The sequence below is a fragment of the Arvicola amphibius genome, chromosome 4, assembly GCF_903992535.2.
Source record: "Arvicola amphibius chromosome 4, mArvAmp1.2, whole genome shotgun sequence".
NCBI lineage: Eukaryota > Metazoa > Chordata > Mammalia > Rodentia > Cricetidae > Arvicola > Arvicola amphibius.
Genome location: NC_052050.1, coordinates 352007 through 372930, shown reverse-complemented (window position 1 = coordinate 372930; position 20924 = coordinate 352007). Strand labels below are relative to the sequence as shown.

Below are 20924 nucleotides of genomic sequence, written 5' to 3'. Positions count from 1 at the left end.
GGTGGCGCAGTCACAAGCTAAAGAGCTTAAGGCTCCTAGGATCAGTTTGAAAGGCAGTGCCTTCTGCAATGCTGTCACGCTTGATACCTTGCCACGAAGAGCTGGCTGGTGCTTGACATCTCAGGGCAGAACAGAGGTTGCACTACCTATGTAGGTACTATGTAGATATCTGTGTAGGTGCACGGGGATCCCAACAAACTGCTAAATGTATGTCCCAGGCTTCCTGTACAGAGTTGGGCCCTGGTGGTCCTTACACAGGAAGGTAAAAACTGTATGCTGCATGTGACATCTCATGGAACCCCCTTGTAAAGACGTTTCCTAAGGCAGAGAATACACAGTATAAAGCAGAGAGGACATAGACCAGCGGTAGCTGGAGGAGAACTCATTTGTGCATTGAGTGGCTATGTTGAGGACCCAAAGTATGTGGGTCTTGTGCATAGATACTAGGTACGCTTATCCTGGCCCTCATAGATTTCAGAAGCCTATGAATTAAGAGCCATCTTAGAATCAGGAGGTTAGAACTCAACACGAGGAGGTGGTCGAAGGAAAGCTGAGTGGGAACGAGGCTTTAAGAGCCTTTCTGCAGCTGTCCCTGAGGTTCTTAGGTGAGGTTGATAGGGCTTGTGTGTCACCAGGGACTCCTGGGAGATTCCCCTGCACCAGGCTTCCACCTAACCCCAAAATGCTCCCCCGGCAGCCCCCTTAGAACTCTCCCCCTCTGTCCCCACCAACCTGATCACTCATGTTTACATTCCCACCTGCCCCAGACCACTCGTGAAATCTCTTCTATTTCCCTTCCTAGGAAGATCTGGGTGTCCCCCGTGAACCCTCTATTACCTATTCTTTCTAGGTCTGTGGGTTATAGTATAGTTATCCGTTATTTTACAGCTAATATCCACTTATGAGTGTACATACCATGTTTGTCTTTCTCAGTCAGGGGTACCTCACTCAGGACGAATTTATTTTTTCTAGTTCCATCCACTTGGCTTCAGTTTCCTGGTGTTTTTAACGGCTGAGTAATACTCCATTGTGTAAATGTACCACATTTTCTTTATCCATTCCTTGGTTGAGGGCCATCTAGGTTGTCTTCAAGTTCTGGCTATTACAAATAAAGCTACTATGAGCATAGTTGAGCAAGTGTCCTTGTGCTAGGATTGAGCATATTTTGGGATATGCCCAAGATCGGCATAGCTGGATCTTGTTGAGCCAGTATCTTAAGTTGTCTTGTCTTGTCTGTGTAAGTCACATGCTGGCCTGTTTTGTTCCTACCCATGGGTACAGCCATTATTCCTTATGTCACAAATCAACACAGTAGTACTAATAGATGATTAGCCTTCACCAGAACTTTAGGTCCAGAGTCTATCTAGGACCCATCTCTGAGGGTAGTCAGTGTAACTCAAAAACTGCAGCCTGGGGATGCCCTGAATGCTTCCATAATGAACTTATACCTCATGCCTTACACCCCCAAGATGTCATCCTGTCCTATACCCCTGGTCCCCAGGTACCCATCTGCCCTACACCTGCTTATCTCTGGTGCTTACCTGCCCTGTATTTTTGAACTCCGGGCGCTCACCTGTCCTATACCTGTGTACCTCTAGGTGCTCATCCAAGCCCTCTAACTGGGCAGCCATTTGAGACTTCGCAGTTTTGTTTGTTGTGCTGTGGTTGTTGTCCTTTTGTGAGACAAGACTACCTCGGGGCCTGGATCAGCTGCTATTTTCATTGCTAGTGTAAATAACATACCAGAAAAAAAGCACCATAAGGAAGGTTTATTTAGGTTGAGGGAGCAGACCGTCATGGCAGGGAAATGAGGCAGAGCAGCTCCTGTTGCAGCTGTAGGAGTGTGAGCAGCTGCTTGCACAGCATAGCGGCTAAGAATAGAGATGGAGGCTGATGCTCCACTTTGTTTGGTAATGGAGAGAAACCATGGAGCCGTGCTGCTCACATTTTCTCCTCCAGGAAGCATCTCTAGGAACTCTTCACAGATACATCCAAGAAATTATTCTAAGTCCTATCAAGTGACTGTCTAGATTTTCTCAGGACCTAAGCTAGGCTTAGATGCTCTACCACCAATCTTAAAAAAGTGCTCTTATTTTACTTTGGATCTCTGGGTTCACCCAGGATTGTTCATCTGTCTGACTGTCTGTCTGTCTTCCTTCCTTCCTTTCTTTTCTTTCTTTTTCCTCTTCCTCCTTCCTTCTTCCTCTACTTCTTTCTTCCTCTTTTTTCTTCCTCTTCTTTTCTCCTCCTTCTTCCTTCTCTTTCTTCCTTCTTCTTCCTCCTCCTCCTTCTCCTCCTCCTTCTTCTTTTTCCTCCTTTTTGGTTTTTTTTTCCCATTTTTTTATTAAAGATTTCCATCTCCTTCCCTCCTCCTCCCCCTTCCCTCCCCTCCCTTCCACCCATACCCCCACTCCACCCCTCTCCAAGACAAAGAGCCATCAGGGTTCCCTTCACTATGTTAAGTCCAAGGTCCTCCCAGCTCCCCCTAAGTCCAGGAAGGTGAGCAACCAAACTGACAAGGCTCACAGTGAGCCCGTCCATGCTGTAGAGTTCACGTTCATTGCCGTTGTCCTTATATACATATTAGAGTACTACTCGGCGGTAAAAAACAATGACATCTTGAATTTTGCATGCAAATGGAGGGAAATAGAAAACACCATCCTGAGTGAGGTAACCCAGGCCCAAAACGATGAACATGGGATGTACTCACTCATAATTGGGTTCTAGCCATAAATAAAGGACATCGAGCCTATAATTCGTAAAAATCCTAGAGAAGCTATATAAAAAGGTGAACCCAAAGAAAAACATATAGTTCTCCTGGATACTGGAAGTAGACAAGATTGCCGGACAAAAAATGGGAACATAGGGGTGGGGTGGGATGGGGGGAGGGGGGATGGGGCGAGAAAAGTGTGAAGTGGAGGATGGGAAGAGCTTGGGGGAATAGGATGGTTGGGATATAGGAAGGGTGGATATGGGAACAAGGAATTATATATCTTACTTAAGGGAGCCATTCTAGGGTTGGCAGAGACTTGACTCTAGAGGGGTTCCCAGGTGTCCAGGAAGATGCTCCTTTTTGTTTTTTTAAGACAGGGTTTCTCTGTGTAATAGCTCTGGCTCTCCTCGAACTAACTTTGTAGATCAGGTTGGCCTCGAACTCACAGAGATCCACTTGCTTCTCTCTCCCTGAATGCTAGAATTAAAGGCACCATGCCTGGCTCCCACAGGTCTTTTTAAGAGGGGTCCTCAAGTTAGGTCTGGAGTATCTTCTTCCTGATGTCCATCTGGGGAGATAGCCTGGATTTGCTTATGGCCTGGCCAGCATGAAAGTTGGGTGGAAAAGTTAAGTGTTGGTTATACACTTTTGGAAAATAATGTTTTTTTTTTCCTTTTTCCATAGTGTGCATTTTAATAAAGAACTTGTCACTTTCCAGAATGCCCTTTAAAGGTGACACTGTTATCGGTAGGTGCTTTCCTCAATGACACAGATAACATTTTCTTAATACTGTTATTCAAGTTACAAAATAAAAAATGAACTCGTTGGGGGTGGGATGAAGTTGAAAGGGCCACAGTATTGGTACATCTTGTCTTGGAATTGCGGCCACCTCCTGCCACCCTCTTCTAGAAAGGACAGGGAAGTGGGAAGTTCTTCTGGAATCCTCTATTGGTGTTCTTAGCTGTGGCTCTGCCTGCCACCATTGTATCCAGTCCTGGAAATTTGTGGTCATTCCTTTCCTGGTCCTTATTTTTTGCCCAGATGGTTCTTATTGCTGAAACAGAGGGCAGTCTCCCTCAAGTCTGCTCTAGCCTCATCTAAAGTTACTAATTCTATTCAGCTGAACAGAGAGTAAGCCTATCTCTGGTCTATTTATTAGATATAGTTGGGTTGAAGTTAGGTTTAAGTTGTACAGGACCAGGAAAGATTGTCCAAGGGAGAGAGATAAGATAAGATTACTTGGGCTGGAGAGATGGCTCAGTGGTTCAGAGCACTGACTTTACTTCCAGAGGTCCTGGGTTCAATCCCAGCAACCACATGGTGGCTCACAACCATCTGTAATGAGATCTGGTGCCCTCTTCTGGCCCACAGGCATACATGCAGACAGAACACAGTATTCATAATAAATGAATAGATAAATAAATAAATCTTTAAAAAATGTCTTAAAACTTGCAGCTGTTACAAAAGAGGAGTTCTCCATCGTGATGTGCAAGTCTTTAGTTTACAGGGAATGGCATTTTCTACACAGTGGTGGCAGCAGCAGGGTGTAGTAGGGGCCCTTGGACTTTCACGCGGTCTGGAGAATGTTCCCTCTGGAGTTTCTCCAGGATGCATGTCTGTTGTTTTGAATGTCAGCTGAGTACTCTGAGGCAGGTTAGGCATTGTCTTTGCTTTTTCAACAGATGGTTGGCAGTGGCTGATAAATGACACTCTTAGAAGTCTTCACCTTGTTTCCAGCCATTCCCGACAGCAGGTCAAGGTATGCCCGCAGGATTCCTCTCCCCTGTGCAGAGAGCGACAGCAGCCGTCTCCATAGCGCCCGCCTCCGTGGGCCTTTCATGTGCTAACCTCACAGTCTGCAACACCGTCATCGGGTCTCACGCGGGTAGCCTAGAGTGACCATTGGTAACCAGGAATTTTACTCTTCTTCACTATACTTTGTATCTCTACCAGTCTTCTCTATTCTGATAGTGATAGTGTGCCTAGTCGCACCTGAGTTCTGGTAGCCGTAAGTCAGGTTGGGAAAGTATTCACGTGAAGACGAGATTGAGCAACTAGATGCTAGCTTATGTTCATCTTTCGGGATCAGAGCTATGACATCCAGCCCATTTCTTAGGCCGTGAGCTGTAATTGTTGATGTTTTGGAAAGGCTCTGACGTGCCAGACAAGGAGCGGAAGCATGAGCCCCTGCCTGTCCTGCACTTCCTTCTGTTTTGTTTCTGCGAAATTCTTTCCTGGTTAAATACAGTTTCGAGGCCTCATGGTTGATATCTCAGAATTTTCTTTGAAAACTGTCCATAATCGAGTCCTGCTGGCCATGATTTTTTTTTTTTTGTATCTTAATTAGTTATGTGTAGCATCTCTGTGATGTACTGAGGGAACTCCCATGCTCATCTTCTCCCTGTCCCTCCTCAGGTCCTTTCTCCTGGGTTGGGGAGGGGTGGGAATGGAAGGTTTGATCTGAGGTGGAATCATCTCTTACAGAGGGGAGATGGGGAACTGGGGAGATGCCACATCGCCACCTTCTGATTCGTGTGACCCTGCATCATCCCGCCTCCGTCAGGGTTACTGGGGCTAAGATTGGTTCCTCACCCTGTCTGTTCTGCATACACCTCTGTGCGGGATGCCAGTGGACCTTCCTCTTTACACCAGGTTCTACCAGTGCTGCCTTGAGCCCTTGTCCACATAAACAATACACTCAATCCCCACATTGCAGCTGCTGGGAAGAGAAGCATGTTTTGTCTTATATTAACCATGCCATATAGGAATACATAAGGATTGTACTGTTTGGAAGAAATAGAGTTTTCACGTTAGGCTTACTAGTGCATAGAATTTAAGGTGATTGATACATCTGACAGGTATAGTAGACACACTGGAAAGTCAGAAGATTTACTAGAGAAACTGTGTGGCAATGACATGCTTGTTTTTAAACATGATCACTGTGTCAGATTGCCGTGGCTGAGGACTTCTTAGACCCTTTATCACTCCTGTCTTCTGTTTCAGGAGGCCGCTGTCTCGGCCCTGGCCGCCCTCTGCAATGAATACTACGTGGACGGGCCTGGGGAGGCGGACTTTACCGCTGAGAGTAAGTGAGCTGTCTGCTGGGCCCTTAGCAGGGATCACAGTGTAGACGTGTAGTTAAAATTCCTTACAAAACCCAGGTTTAGCAGTAGTACGTTTCCCTAATGCCAGATGAGCTATCATAGCTCTTAATCCATGGGGAGGACAGCATTGCAAGTTCAGGACCAGCCTGGTTTAAATAGACTTTGTCCCAAACAAACAAAAACAAAACACAGACATAAAGGAAAATATCTTAAGGAACTGAGTGGTGGTGGCGCACGCCTTTAATCCCAGCACTCAGGAAGCAGAGGCAGGCAGATCTCTGTGAGTTCTAGGCCAGCCTGGTCTACAGAGTGAGTTCCAGGTCAGCCAGGACTATTTCACAAAGAAACCCTGTCTTGAAAAAACAACAATAACAGCAACAAAAATCTTAAGGAAACCTTAAAACCACCTTAGACAAACTTTCCTACAGCTTATATATCACTTTGAAGGTGTCTGCATCATCGTCCTGGTTCACCTTACACATCTCACTTGTATTCTGAGGGGCACCACTACACACAGGCCACTTGTAAATATTTCTTTCCTTTCAGGGGAACTGATTCCACAGTACCTTGCTGAGCTCCAGAGGCCAGAGGAAATGACCCGCTGTGGCTTCTCCTCAGCCTTGGGTGCCCTCCCAGGTTTCCTTCTCAGGGGCCATCTGCAGCAGGTGAGGGTCCCAACAGCACCGAAGGGGCTGGCAAGTAATCCGCACACCTCTGCTTGGGATTTAATGCTGAATTCTCAGCATTAGCTCACATGGCCATGAAAGCGACTGCTCTTGCAAGGCATACTTAGAGAGCTGTGCTCAGGTTTGTAGGATAGGAAGGCTCTGTCTGAAGAAACTGGCTTCCTGGATGAGAAAATGGGAAAATGGTAGCCTCTGTGCAGAAGCTGGTGCTGGAATGTGTCTTCTATTCTTGCAACCATCTCAATTTATTTCCCTAATAATAAAGCCATGTAGTTAAAATTTCTTATGAAATTTTATGTGCCTTGTGTCCCACCTTGTTTGTGGTCATGGTGGGAGGTAGGCTGGGTATGGGTAGAGGCTGCCAGCCCCGTGTCTCAGCCTGGTGTCCTGTGGGCTTCTTTTCTGCCTGTGCCACAGAAGAATATATCATGTACTATTATTTTCTCACATCGTTTCCTCTGCTTTGGTGCGGCCTGCTCTCTCCCCGTTGTCTTTCCTTCTCAGCATCTCCTCTATCACCTGTCCTTGTCTAAGACCTGGGCGCGCCTCCAGCCTGACTCTGGAGACTTTCCTTTTCCTACTCACCTAGTCTGTTAAGCTCATGCACTTTTTCCTCTGAGTTGAAACATGAGGCTTGGTCGTACCCTTCCCCTCCCCCCCCCAGTGCTCTTGCTTTGACCCTGCTGCCTGCCACACAAGCTGGGACGCAGTAAGACACACGCTCCGTGTTTGCTTCTATGTATACTGGTTCTCTTTCCTCCTCCTGTGGGATCAGGCAGTTCTGACAATGTGACGAGTAGGCCTTTTACCCTGTACAAAGCCGAGTATAGCTGTTGTAATAACTGAACTCACCCTGGGGTTTATCCACTTGAAATGTGGATAAACATGAAAGATTTTAGAACTGAACTATCAGTTCACGAAGTAATAGCTCTGGGCCTACACGGTGGCTCAGTGAATAAAATTACTTGCTGGCAAGCTTGGTGACCCAAGTTTGATCCCTAGGACTTGCATAAAGGTAGAACCAGCTCCACCAAGTAGCCCTCTACCTTCCACATACAGGCTGTGGCATGTATGATTGTGTATACACACATGTGCGTGCGCTTGCTGGTCGGGGGCAGTGGGTGGGAGAAAATCTAAAAGTATAGTTGCTCATTTGTTGTTGAGATCTAGAATGTCAGCTATTCCCTGTCCAAGATGGGAACAATAGAGAGGAATCTCGTGTAGGGATGAGGCCAGAGTCATAGCAGTTGCTGGAGTTTGGGTGCAGCAGATGGGAGGCTGTGGGATGCTCCCTTTTCAGACGTTCTTCCTTCCAGAAACTGAATTGGCCTGTTGTCTTGTGTGGGAGGTAGCTCCTGTGAACTTCCTGGCAAGCCCCACCCATGGCTGCTGTGTCCTGTGGCTCCAGAGCCACATCTCTGTCTGAAGTGTGTTGACAGCCACGTCTGGTGGCACACACACACATCACTTAGGATAGTGAGACAGGAGGGTTCGCAAGCTCAAGGCCAGACGGGGCTACTCATGGAGACTGTCTAAAAAACATGTTTACTTTGTAGCTGATACTTATTCTGGGGACTTTTTTGCCCTCAGGTTCTCACAGGTCTGAGAACAGTCACCCGTACTTCTCCCAAGGATGTGAGCTTTGCTGAGGCCAGGAGAGACGGTTTGAAGGCAATCTCAAGGTGAGCCCTGGCCTGGCAGGTGCGCACCAACAGGCACCACAAGGATTACCTGTCACGCTAGCTAGCAGAGAGCAGAAGTGTATAGAGCTGCTTTGTTATTGCTTTCTAATTCTCCCCCTTTATAGCATTGTTAGGGAACATTTGCTTCTTCGCTTGAAAACCACCTCAGAAACCGAGGAACAGCGGTCTGCGGCCAGCCACGGCAACATTGAAGCCTTAAACCACACACACACAAACCAAAGCATTGTGCTGGCTTTGGAAATAGCCAAGGGTTAGAGTGCTTGTTTAGCATGTACAAGGCTGTGGGTTCCTATACCCAGTACTGCTAAATAAACAAAAAAAATGGATGAAGAATTGGGGATCGTGCCTCAGTTTGAGGCTGACAAGGGGAGCAATGCCTGAACCCTGTGTCTTAGTGGCTTCTGTCTATAGATACAGTGTGAGGGCCACGTCTGCCGTCTCTGGCTTCCTGTGGTTCTGCAAGCCCATTCAGTCCTGACTTCTCAAAGCAGCATTAACCTTTTTATTGGGAGGGAAGAGAGAAAGAGCCAGCTACCTTGTGGATTGTGGGGCAGTGAAGGTGACTTCACAGTGAGCACCATTCCGCATCTGCAGTGGGAAGGGTACCCTGGGCCCTGAAGTCTGCCTGGGGCTCCTGTGCTATGCCAAGTGTTCCCTGCAGCAAGACACTCCAGGGCATCATAATGTGAAGGATGAGCTCACAGACATGCATATCTTAATTTCAGAATTTGCCAGACGGTTGGCGTGAAAGCAGAAGGACCTCCAGATGAAGTCATGTGCAAAGAGAACATTTCTGAGGTTTACACTGCGTTGCTGGACTGCATGAATGATTACACCACAGACAGCAGAGGGGATGTGGGGGCCTGGTAAGGACAGCGTTTGTACTGTGACTTCTCTGAGATAGGGGAGGGCACGGCATCCCGAGCTGTACCCAGGACTGAAACAGCAGGCATTAATAAGTCATGCTAGAAACGCTCATAGCAGCAGCCTGCGCTGACGTCTCAGGCGAGCAGCAGCGAGCTTGTGCTTTCCTCTTCTGCTGCATCCATCATCCTCTGGGTCTGCACGGTCGTCTTCCCTCTCTCCTCCTGTAGGGCAAGTTTCCTGCCCAGGTCGCAGCACCTGGTGAGGGAGAGAACAAGGCTGCTGCTGCTGTTGTCTGAGTCAGCAGCTCTGCCGGGTGCCTCACACCCCCTCGTACCTCCTGCTGGCTTTAGGCAATGCTGGTAAAGAGTTCAGAGGGAGCTCGTAAAAGATGCTGTCTTGGGATCAGAACATGGAGAGAACATGTTATCCCTTACACAGGATGTTTCAGACATTACTTTCTAACTTGTTCCTCTTGCCTCTTCATTTCCCCCTCATTCTGGGTACCCAGCTAGTTGTTTCTTCTTACATCCTATTGCCTACCTGGTTACCCCACTTTACTGATCATTTTGGAGATCCCCCATGTCCTCGTGTTCCAGAAACTCGAGCACCTGTCATATACCAAACAGATCCTGAAGGTTTCTTCGTTTTGTACAATTTTTGTTGCTGCTCTTCTTTGGCTGTTTAAATGCTATACAGTCTGTGCTTTGCTAGTGATTCTCCCTTTATTTTTCTACTATTAAGCTCATTTAATATTTTTAATTTCATGTTACATTGATCATTAATTTGTGTTTGCACTGGGTCTTTGCAGTTTCTCTTTGCTGACAGTTCCTATATGCTCCTTCATTGCAAGCATATCTTCCTCTTCCCTAAGACAGCTCCCTTCAGGTCTGTCAGCTGTCATGGATTGAGCTGTCTGAACGTATCCATGTAGACACAGAAAGGGCTTTCTTGTGCTGACGTCAGTTTCATCAGAGCCTGGAAAATGGAGGCTTTGAGGGACCCCGTGGCATTTCCCACATTGCCAAGGTCTCCCCTGGCACAGCTGAAGTGTGGCTTTTCAGCTACAAGGCTGCTTCTCTGTAGTGTCTCTTAGCAAGAGGTCCATGAGAAATAGCTCCTTTGGTCTGACCTCAAGGGTTTCTCTTTGACAGTGGCCATCTTGTTTGCCAGAGATTTCTTGAGCCTGGTTGTCTTTCTCCTTGAGAAGGATCTGCCTTCATGGTTGTGGCATGTCATGTGGCTGGAGCGCCTTGGACATGTTTTGTTGTCCAGACCCTTCCAGAATGTACTACAGGCTAGATAGCAGACAGGGCCTAAGGTGGCATTGTGAACCTAGCCCACATGGAGCTGGCGACTTGGTTCCACAATAAATATTGTCAGGTCCTAGGCTTCTTCTCTGAGGCCCTTAGACTCCCCAAAGACCTAGTTCACCTGGATTCCTTCTTGAAGTTCAAGACAGAAAAATGGTGAGCGCTGTGTGTCTTTTCCATGGAAGATGTGAAGAGTCATCTGGGTAAGGCACTGAAGACAGACCAGAGGAACAATCCCACCCAAGTCTAGCATAGTGAACCAGTCAGTCTCCTGAAAATAGGAGTTACTTACACACGGGTGACTGATAGGCAGCTATATCACTGAAAGGCACTCCCTAGCAGGGGTGACAGCTCACAGAAGTCTCTGGAGACTTCTCTACTTGTATGCATCTCACCAGCTGAAGAGTTTCCTCTCCCCAGAAGTTGTTACTGCTTTTATAACTGACTCTATCTAGGCTGAGCAGGTTATACATCCAAAGAGAATAGGTTCCCAAAAAGCCAGTAAATGCAGTAGGGATAAATCCTGGTGCTACTGCCAGCAGCCCCTCAGTCTGCCCCAGCCATGCAACTGTCAACCACAATCAGAGGGCCTAGTTTGGTCCTATGCTTGTTCCTTCCCAGTCCGGCTGAAGCTGGTGAGCTCCCATTAGCTCAGGTAGACTGTTTCAGTGGGTATCCCCATCATGGTCTTTTGATGTCTTTGCTCATATTCTCATTTCTCCCACTCTTCAGCTGGACTTTGGTTGCTCAGTCCAGTGCTCCAATGCGGGTCTCTGCATCTGTTTCCATCAGACAAGACTGCCTGACAAAATTGGGAGCATGGGGGTGGAGGGGGGAAAGGGAAGGGAGAAGGGAATTATAAGGGGAGAAGGGGAGGGGTGAGGAGAACTTGAGGGAATGAGATAGTCGAGAAGGAGGAAGGACAGAGATGAGAACAAGGAAAGAGATAACCTTGATTGAGGGAGCCTTTATAGGATTAGCAAGAAACCTGCCTCTAGAGAAATTCCCAGGAATCCACAAAGATGACTCCAGCTAAGACCCTAAGCAATAGAGAAGAGGGGGCCTGATCTTGACTTGCCCTGTAGTCAGACTGATGACTATCTTAAATATCACCATAGAACCTTCATCCAGCAACTGATGGAACCAGACATTCTTTTTAAATTTTTTTCTTATTACATCATTTCTCCCCTTTCCTTCCTCTCTCCAAACTCACGTATACCCCGCTCTTTGCTCTTTCAAATTCATGGCTTCCCCTTTCCATTACTTGTTGCTATGCACCGTGTGTGTGTGTGTGTGTGTGTGTGTGTGTGTGTATTTCTCCCACTCTCCAAATTCCTTAGCAGTTCTTCGTGTAGGGTTGAGGCTTTGCCCACCTCAATTCGTGTTTGTTGTCAGAGATAGCTCATTCGCTCCCAGCTGCTTAGACCCGAAATAATCACTCAGAAGCTATAATACTTGCAATACTGTTTGGCCAACAGTTTAAGCATATTGCTAGCTAGTTCTTATATCCTTAACTAACCCATCTCCATTAATCTATGCATCACCACGAGGTTGTGACCTACCAGAAAGTTTTGGCGGGCTCCAGCAGAGGTGTCTGTCCCCTGTGGTGGCTACATGACTTCCCCCTGACTCTGCCTACTCTCTCTATATATATCTCTTCCAGCCTGACTATATTCTGTTAAGCCATTGGCTAAAAGAGCTTCTTTATTAACCAATAAAAGCAACACCACACGTTAACCATGTCTGTTGTCTGTGTTCAGCTCAGCTTTAGGCAGTCATGCTGGTGACACTTTATTGGTTTGTCTTCCCCCGGTTCTCAGTCTCTCTGCCTCCTCTTCCACAGTGATCCCTGCAGCTTACTGCGTATATTGCGGATGTGTGAGTTGGGGCTGGGGCTCCACAGCTCTGCCTTTTGATTGGTTGTGGCTTTCTCTGAAGGTCTCTGACCATTGCAAAGAGAAGTTTCCCTGATGAGGGTGGGGACTACACTTTTCTGTGGGTACAGGGACAGATGCTTAGACTGCAGTTAGGGATAATGCTGGGTTAGTATCGTGGTGGTGGTTGTGGTTTCTCCGGGAGCCGTGACTTCACAAGTCCTGGAGGGTTGACTGGGTTTAGTATAAGGTGTGATTTCCCTCTTACTGAACAACTTAGGTCAACTTAGAGAACAGTTAGTTTCCCACACAGGAGGAGGAGGGTAATAAGGAGTCTGAAGAAGTTGTATGGAATTATACAAAACACTTATAGTGCATGTAAGCTGGTGTATAAACACATATGTGTATTTTAAATAAAGTTTTTCCATCCAGAGTGACAGTGCCTCCCTCTAAGAGAGCCAAAGACCATTTAATAAAAACCCTAACAACTTATGAGAAGCCCTCTTTTGGGTTGGTCAGGATTGTCCAAGAGAGTCCTAAAACACTGCAGGCTGTTACTAGTGCCCTTGGTTGTCTCCCAGAGGTAGAAGGTAAGTCCCTATTGCTAACCACATCATGCATTTCAGACACGGGGCTCAGAGGCCTCCTCCCTGAGGACCAGCTTTTGTGGTACTGGGAGGCTCGACACAAACTTCCATAGGGAACGACAATGACCAGCATGGCGTGATGACCCTACAGGCACATAGTGACACATACAGCTTGACACTCTGGTTTTTCTTTTCTAATTGACCAGTGTTGAGAACTTTCTCAGAGATTCCAATTGTTTTTGAAATTCTGCCTTTTTCATTTACTTCTATTTTCTTCATAGTTTTTAGATACAGTTATTGTAAAGACTGTACGCTTGGTCAGTCTCTTTTGTTGCTCCTGTTATTTTGGCATTTGTTAGGTTTTATTCACTTGAAATTCTTAACTGGATTTTCTATGTTGTGGTTAAATTACTGGGCTATATAGTTTTCTTTTAGCAGGTAGTGATAATGGCCAACCAAATACACTGAAGTCCACTATGTTTTCAGGTCACAGAGTGGAAGGAAGGGCTTCACAGAGACTTGGCGGTATGGACCGGGCTCCGTGACAAGGGTTTCATGCAATTGCCCTTGCTCCCAGGAGCTTATCTAGGGTGTGATTTTTTTTTCCTTGCCCCGGGGCTCTGCCAATGGTCCTTTGAGGATCAGGACTCAGTTCTTTCTCCTGTTCCTGTGCTTGGCAAGCACAGCTTGTCCTTTTGCTGGTTTCTGCTGTGTTTGGAGCCTCACCCTGTGCATCACAGCTTCAGAGATGGCAGGCGCCATGAAAGAAATGTACAGATTACATATGTCTGCGTGTGCTTTCTAACAGTGTGCCTAGACGTAGGCACTTTCCAGACTTCCCTGTGTCCCTGGCATACTTTATCGACATGCCCCTGTGTCCCATGGTACTTTCTGCAGGTCTCCCCCCATTCCCTGGCACTCTTTGCACATGTACCCCATTTCGTCCCAGCATGCCCTGCAGATCTCCTTCTTTACGTCCTGTAGTGGGAAGCGGCGGGGGCTGCGTCCTGCCACCTGGCCGCAGGCTAGCTTTACACCCAAAATGAGAAGCGGCAGGGCTGTGTCCCGCCACCCAGCTGCCGGCTAGCTTTACACCCGAAATAATTACACAGAAACTGTATTCTTTTAAACACTGCCTGGCCCATTATCTGTAGCCTCTTATTGGCTAATTCTCACATCTTCCTTTAACCCATATTTAGTAATCTGGGTAGCACCACGAGGTGTGGCTTACCAGGAGAGATCTTAACCTGCGTCCATCTCGGAGAGGAGCAGCATGGAGACTCACTATCGTGACTGCCTGAAGCGTCTCTCCCCAACTCTACTTCCTTGTTCCCACAATTCTGTTCTGTCTACTCCACCTACCTAATTTTCTGTTCTTAAAGGGCCAAGGCAGTTTTCTTTATTAATTAACCAATGAAAGAAACATAGACAGATAACTCTCCTCCATCATTTCCCCTTTTTCTGTTTAAACAAAAAAAGAAAGGCTTCAACTTTAACATAGCAAAATTACATATAACAAAACAGTTATCAAGCAAGTATTACAGTTACAATATTTAAATCTATTTTATCTTTTATCATAACTAAGGAAAGCTATAACTATCTATTTATTCTTCAACTCCATCAAAGACTCCAGAAGGATATAATGCTACCTAAGTAAACAAGAAATAAGTAACTTATAAAACTCTAGAAATGACAGAGACAACTCGCTGCCTGGACAGTCACCCAAAGTTCCTCTGTACCGTTGGGGCATCCATCTTCGGGCTTCAGGCCCACAGTATCCAGCAGACATTTCCATGAAGCAGAAAAATTCCAAAGACAGTTCAGTCACTTTCTGCTGTGTCCTGCAGAACGTCTCGCAGACTCTTTCATGAATCAGGAATCCCGAAAGACCATCTCACCTTTAGGCAAGTTCAGCAGTCCTCTCTCTGCGGGTTCTTTGTGTCCAGTTTATGGAACAGTCCAGCCAAGAGCAGTTTCTTGCCCAAATGGCTAACAAACTCCATAAGTAGCCTCTTCGATGCCCATCTTCCTCTTGAAGTAGATTGGTGCTGCCAGGAGCAGACGTGTCTCATTGTCATGAAAAACCCTAAGTTATTAAAACATTAAATGCCATATTCTGCAGTCTTTGAAAGATATGAAGAATGTCTATCTAACTGAAATATATCTCTACATATCTAGAAAATCTAATAACATGACTACAAGCTTAACTATTATCAATGATTATCCATTAACAAACCTATATTTCCTAATTATACATTACAGTTTTTAAAATGAACTACAATCACAATAGCTTAATCAAGATCAGAAATACATATACATATAACAAATTGACCTTAAAATCCATACCAATGTAAATTCATATCTATATCATCTTCCCCTTTAAATGTAAAAGAACATTTATAAACAATATTTGGGAAAATGGGCACAGTTTTTTCTCTCCAAACTGCTTCCTGCTGAATGGGGGCGCTGTTATTTAGGTCTTTTATGGTGTAACCTGTGTGCTAGGTTCCTCTCAGTTGGCAGTTGAGTGAAGTAATTTTTTGAAGATGTTCACAGCAACCTTTCAGGAGGGCGTGGTCTATCATACCATATTGGGATAGAAGCAATCCACAGAGTCTCGTCCTCTGTGAAAACAAAAGAAGAAACTCTTTTCCAAAGCATCATGTTCTTAGATCCAAATCCTGAAGTCATACCGTTAAGATGTCCATTCTGGTCTAGCCTGGCAGCCCATATAATGAAATGTCTCTCTGTACTTAGCTCCTTTACAGTCAAAAAAATCAAAGAAAACACAACAAAATACATAATCCAGACTCTCTGTGAATTTTCCATTTTTACGTGGCTTATTTTTACTCTATCACTTTACTTCTTTTAATCTATAACTATCTGTACTCTGTCTCTTTAAAGACTTTAACCTTTTTTTTTTTTAAGGCATTAACTTTATTCTCTATATTTTCTTTTTCTCTCTTTTAAGCCTACGTGAGCCATTTAAAGGCCTTCTATGTCTGAATCTTTCCTATTGTGAATCTGTAATTTTTTACTATCCAGGAGCACTTCTTAAAAGGTTAACCACTTCTTAAAAACTTAAGTTGCGCCAGGTAGGGGTAATACAGTACCGCCTGTTTACAGCCAAGTCCAAACCTTAACTGCGCTGTTATCATGGTAATTACGATAGTTCCTGCCTGAGGTCAGCACAATTCAGCGTGGTGGAGCAGAGCTGGAGCCACTCCTGCCTCAGAGCATGGTCTCAGAGAACCTTCTTTCCGATCCCCAGCGGGCACACAAACATCCAGTCCATAAAAGCCACTGAAATGCTTTATAGCCAGAGTTTGCACTGGCGGCACAGCGCAGGAAGCTGCATTTTAAAATGACTCAGCTTTTTTTTTTTTTTTTTTTTTTTTTTTTTTTTTTTGCCGCTATTGCGGAAACAGGAGATCTCTCTACAGCATGTCCAGGCAAACAGCAAAAAGCCGTGTTAAACTCTCTCTCTCCTTTATTTAAAGCTTTTTCAGGTTTTTACGTGGATTTGGTCACCACGTTGGCGCGCCAAACTGTAGTGGGAAGCGGCGGGGGCTGCGTCCTGCCACCTGGCCGCAGGCTAGCTTTACACCCAAAATGAGAAGCGGCAGGGCTGTGTCCCGCCACCCAGCTGCCGGCTAGCTTTACACCCGAAATAATTACACAGAAACTGTATTCTTTTAAAACACTGCCTGGCCCATTATCTGTAGCCTCTTATTGGCTAATTCTCACATCTTCCTTTAACCCATATTTAGTAATCTGGGTAGCACCACGAGGTGTGGCTTACCAGGAGAGATCTTAACCTGCGTCCATCTCGGAGAGCAGCAGCATGGAGACTCCTATGGCGACTGCCTGAAGCGTCTCTCCCCAACTCTACTTCCTTGTTCCCACAATTCTGTTCTGTCTACTCCACCTACCTAATTTTCTGTTCTTAAAGGGCCAAGGCAGTTTTCTTTATTAATTAACCAATGAAAGAAACATAGACAGATAACTCTCCTCCATCAACGTCCCGTGGCATCCATTGTCGATGTGCAGCCGTGTCCCTGTAGCTCATGCATCCCCAGGCTAACTTTGTGTCCAATGACCCTCCCCTGACTTGGAGGAGTCCCCTGGAGCCCTGGCCGGCACTGCTGTCTGCCAGCTCCCCTCAGAAGGGCCCGTGGGCCTCAGTGGGAACCTGGTACAAGCCCCATAGAGGGTTTGATTGAGGCAGAGATGACCCCAAGTCTGAGGGTTTGTATCTTCCTTTTCCTGACTGAATGTACCTGTATCCCAGTTCAAACAGCTACGTTTGCTCTGGAATTAGATCAGTTTTTTTCTTCGATAGGAATTAATGATGGACAGCTCTATTTAGCAAGAAAGAAAGTCTAGAATGGATATGAATGTTGGTTGCTCTCTGTTTGGTGAGAACCAAGAAGTGCCAGCCTTGTGCAGAGAGACTACAGGGGCCAGTTTCACACGGGAGGAGGCTGTGGGAAGTAGCTGCTTCGATAGTCTGTGCACATGTCTTAGGCTCTGCTGAGACTTGTCCAGTCTGTCTTCAGAGGCTAAGAATGAACCCTCTTGCTTGACAGTATGAGAGAGAGCATGTCCCTCGTTCTCCAGTCAAGGGATTTAAGATTGCCAGCTGCCCGCAATGGTTTCTCTGATGGTTTACACCGAAGTGGGATTTCTGTAATCTCTGAAACTTTCCCTGTGTTTGGGCCTTCTGGAACCAAGCTTGTGTGTGGTCACTGGGTGTCTCAAGACTTTTTTCCCCTCGTGGGCTCCTTGTAGACTCTGTTCTCACAGGACCTGATGGATGTGGTTGGTGGGACCAGGGCTTGAATCCCTGTCCTGGATTGACCTTCCCATATCTCCTTATTCACAGGGTCCGGGAAGCTGCCATGACAAGCCTTATGGACTTGATACTTCTGCTGGCACGGACAGAGCCTCAGCTGATTGAGGCCCACGTGTGAGTATCTGAGGACAGCTGGGGCTGCCCTGTGTCTCCATCCCTTCTCAGACTAGTTCTCTGACCTCTCTCTGACCCTCCACAGTTTGTGGGCCATGGCCAGGGCCTCCTCCTGTTCCATGTCCCCAGGACAGGATACCCACTCTCCCACCCCTGTACCAGGACCTCCTTTGATCTGCCCTGTTTGGCAGCCAACTTCAGAGGGTGAGACTGTGGTGGTCTCTGAACTCAGGGTTCTGTAGCCGAGGTTCCTGCCAGGAGGGGCCACCATCATTTGATCCAGTCCCAGTGATTCTCAACCTCTTCTGTCACACTTGAGGCCCGGAGTTCTACTGTTCCTTTCCAACCTGCCTTCTCATCCTGCCTGTCACTGACCTGCAGTATTGTTGGGTTTTACACCTCCATCCCGAGAGTTCATCAGCATTCACATGTGCTTGTTACGTGGCTCCTGAGATGCTGGGGTGCAGAGTACAGTCGTATCATCCTGTGTTGGTTAGTTTTGTTTTTGTTGACTTGGCACAAGCTAGAATTATTTGGAAACTGACTCAATTGAGAAAATACATCTGTAAGATTGGCCTATAGGCATTTTCTTGATTAATGATTAATATGGTAGGTCCCAGGTCATTGTAGGCAGTACCACTCCTAGGACGGTAGACCTGAGTTGTTTGTTTGTGTTTTTGTTTGTCGAGACATGATTTCTCTGTAGCTTTGAAGCCTGTCCTGGAACTAGCTCTTGTGGACCTGGCTGGCCTTGAACTCAGAGATCCCTCTGCCTCTGCCTCTGCCTCCCGAGTGCTGGGATTAAGGGTGTGTGCCACCACTTTTTGTTGTTGTTGTTGTTTTCTGTTTTGTTGTTGTTGTTGACCTGAGTTGTATAACAAAGGCTGAGCAAGGCATGCAAGCCAGTAAGCAGCATTCTTCCATGACTTCTGCCTTTGTTCTGCCTCCAGCCTTGAGTTCTTGTCCTGACTTCCTGTAGTGATGGAGTATAGCCTGAGAATTACAAGTGGAAATAAACCCTTTTCTACCCAGACTGCTTTTGGTCATGGTGTTTTATCATAGCAATAAAAACCCTAACTAAGACACGTGTCCTGTTTGCAGCTGTGAGCGCATCATGTGTTGCGTTGCCCAGCAGGCAAGTGAGAAGATTGATCGGTTCCGTGCCCACGCCGCCCGGGTGTTCCTGACTCTATTGCACTTCGACAGCCCTCCCATTCCCCATGTTCCCCACCGCAGAGAACTGGAAAGCCTGTTCCCCAGGTACTGTCAGGTACGGATCCCCTTTGCAGCCCAGCCCCTCCAAGCGTGGCCTTGAGGACGTCGCTTCCTTGCAGGTCTGACATGGCCTCTGTGAACTGGAATGCACCTTCCCAGGCCTTCCCTCTCATCACCCAGCTCCTGGAGCTGCCCACCTACAGATACCATGTCCTGCTGGGGCTAGCCGTGTCTGTTGGTGGTTTGACGGCGTCTACGGTAAGGAGGCATCTGGCTGTGCAGGACAAGGGGATCCAGGGGACTCCTTCCGGAGGGTTCTGTCCTTAGATGTGTGCACTGCACATGCTCAGTCATGTGCACCTGGAAGGCCCTCATGTCTTTGTAGTTTGCAGTCGTTTCTGTTCGGTCCTAGGCATTTACTGTCATTGAAGTAGCCTTGGGGGACCAAGGGAAAAGCTAGCCATGCCGTGCCTCAGTACTACATTTCGGGTTTTAGGTCAGGTATTCTACACAGAGCCTCTTTGAGTACATGAAGAGGATTCAGAAAGATGCTCAACTCCTGGAGAGCTTCAGTGGGACCCTCCTGAAGGTCTTTGAGGACAACCTCCTGAATGACAGGTGAGGGGTCTCTTGAGGCTGGGAGGTCATGGTGCCTGTGCCCCATCCTATTTCCACAGAGCCCAGGTTTCCCTGGGACACATGGTCACAGTTAGTAGGTGAGGAGCAGGGCCCAGCACACTGTCAGGCCCTGCTGGCTCTCTTCAGTAACTCCAGTGAACCCCAGCATTCATCTCCGGGCCTCACCGGATCTTGGCACTCACCTCCTGCAGACCCTCTCCCTAAGGCACTCTGGGCAGGAAAATGAGCTTTTCTTTATGCTTGTGGAGATGCCAGATAGCATGTGAAGTGGGATGAGGTTCTAGTCTGTAGGAATATTCCGACTTTTCCTCATTGAGAATATAAGAAACCAGAAAGGCAACCCATATGAAGTATGTGGGTTTTTCTTGTGGGTGTGCGAAACCGTTCTTGTTCCTCCTGCCCCAGAGCTCTCCCAGCCGTCCACTCTGGCAACCACTGATCTGCTGTCACCGAAGTCGAGGTGGCCTTTTGTGGCGCTGTCATCACCCCGTCTGTCTGTCTGTCTGTCTGTCTGTCTGTCTGTCTGTCTGTCTGTCCCTCTTGTTGAGCTGACTCACTTGTTTGGGCATTTCATGTTCCAGGCCTTGCAGGCAGCTGCAGGGGACATTCAGGATCTCTGTGGATGCACACTTCCTTTTCCTGGGCACACACTGTATGGTGGAGTGTGGGGACATGTTGATTGTTGACCTCTCGAAGCTCTGGTCCCGTCTGTTCCATGTCTCACCAGCAACAGTGTGGCCAGTCTCTCGGGTGGCTGTTCTGTTAGACACTCAGTCGCCCTCCCAGAGTCTGAGATGTGCGTTCCTGTCACAGCGGTTTAGTTGGGTTTTGATGCCTTCACTGGACCAGGCAAGCCCTTGTTAGGTCTGTAGTTTGAAGGACCCGCTCTCACCTGCCTTGTGCTTCAGTGCGTTGTGTTGTTGCTGAGAAATCTTTGCCTCATCTGGAGTCCTAGAGAGTGCCCCTCTCCCAGAAGTTTCAGCTTTAGCCCTATGGTTTGTTTTGAGATAGTTTTGTTGAGTGCTCAGTTTAATTTTGCAAATGACTGTCCATTTGTCTGGCTGTCCAGCACAGTGTGCTGGAGTGCTCACTGTTCTGGCTTTGCACCTTGCCAAAACCATCAGGTGTACAGGTGATGCTGACTCTGCCCGGCCATCTACACGTCTTTACGTCAGGAACTCTGTTTGTTTGCTTTAGGTAATTCCTGAAAGAAGCCACGTTGGCTCCTGCTTTATTCTTACTTCCCATAGTCATCCT

General features: G+C 47.0%; 1 protein-coding gene across 2 annotated transcripts in view; it reads left to right on the top strand.

Moving 5' to 3' along the window:
• Tbcd (tubulin folding cofactor D) overlaps positions 1-20924 on the top strand; it is a 157765-nt gene that overhangs the window by 129255 nt on the left and 7586 nt on the right. Inside the window, exons 24-33 of one of the 2 annotated variants that reach the window (XM_038329036.1) lie at positions 3398-3445; positions 4396-4472; positions 5717-5798; positions 6364-6482; positions 8094-8185; positions 8932-9072; positions 17730-17813; positions 18915-19073; positions 19148-19286; positions 19525-19646. In XM_038329036.1, the coding sequence (XP_038184964.1) occupies positions 3398-3445; positions 4396-4472; positions 5717-5798; positions 6364-6482; positions 8094-8185; positions 8932-9072; positions 17730-17813; positions 18915-19073; positions 19148-19286; positions 19525-19646 (1063 nt within the window). Of the gene's footprint in view, positions 1-3397; positions 3461-4395; positions 4473-5716; positions 5799-6363; positions 6483-8093; positions 8186-8931; positions 9073-17729; positions 17814-18914; positions 19074-19147; positions 19287-19524; positions 19647-20924 lie in introns of both variants that reach the window. The other variant, XM_038329035.1, reaches the window with a different exon arrangement.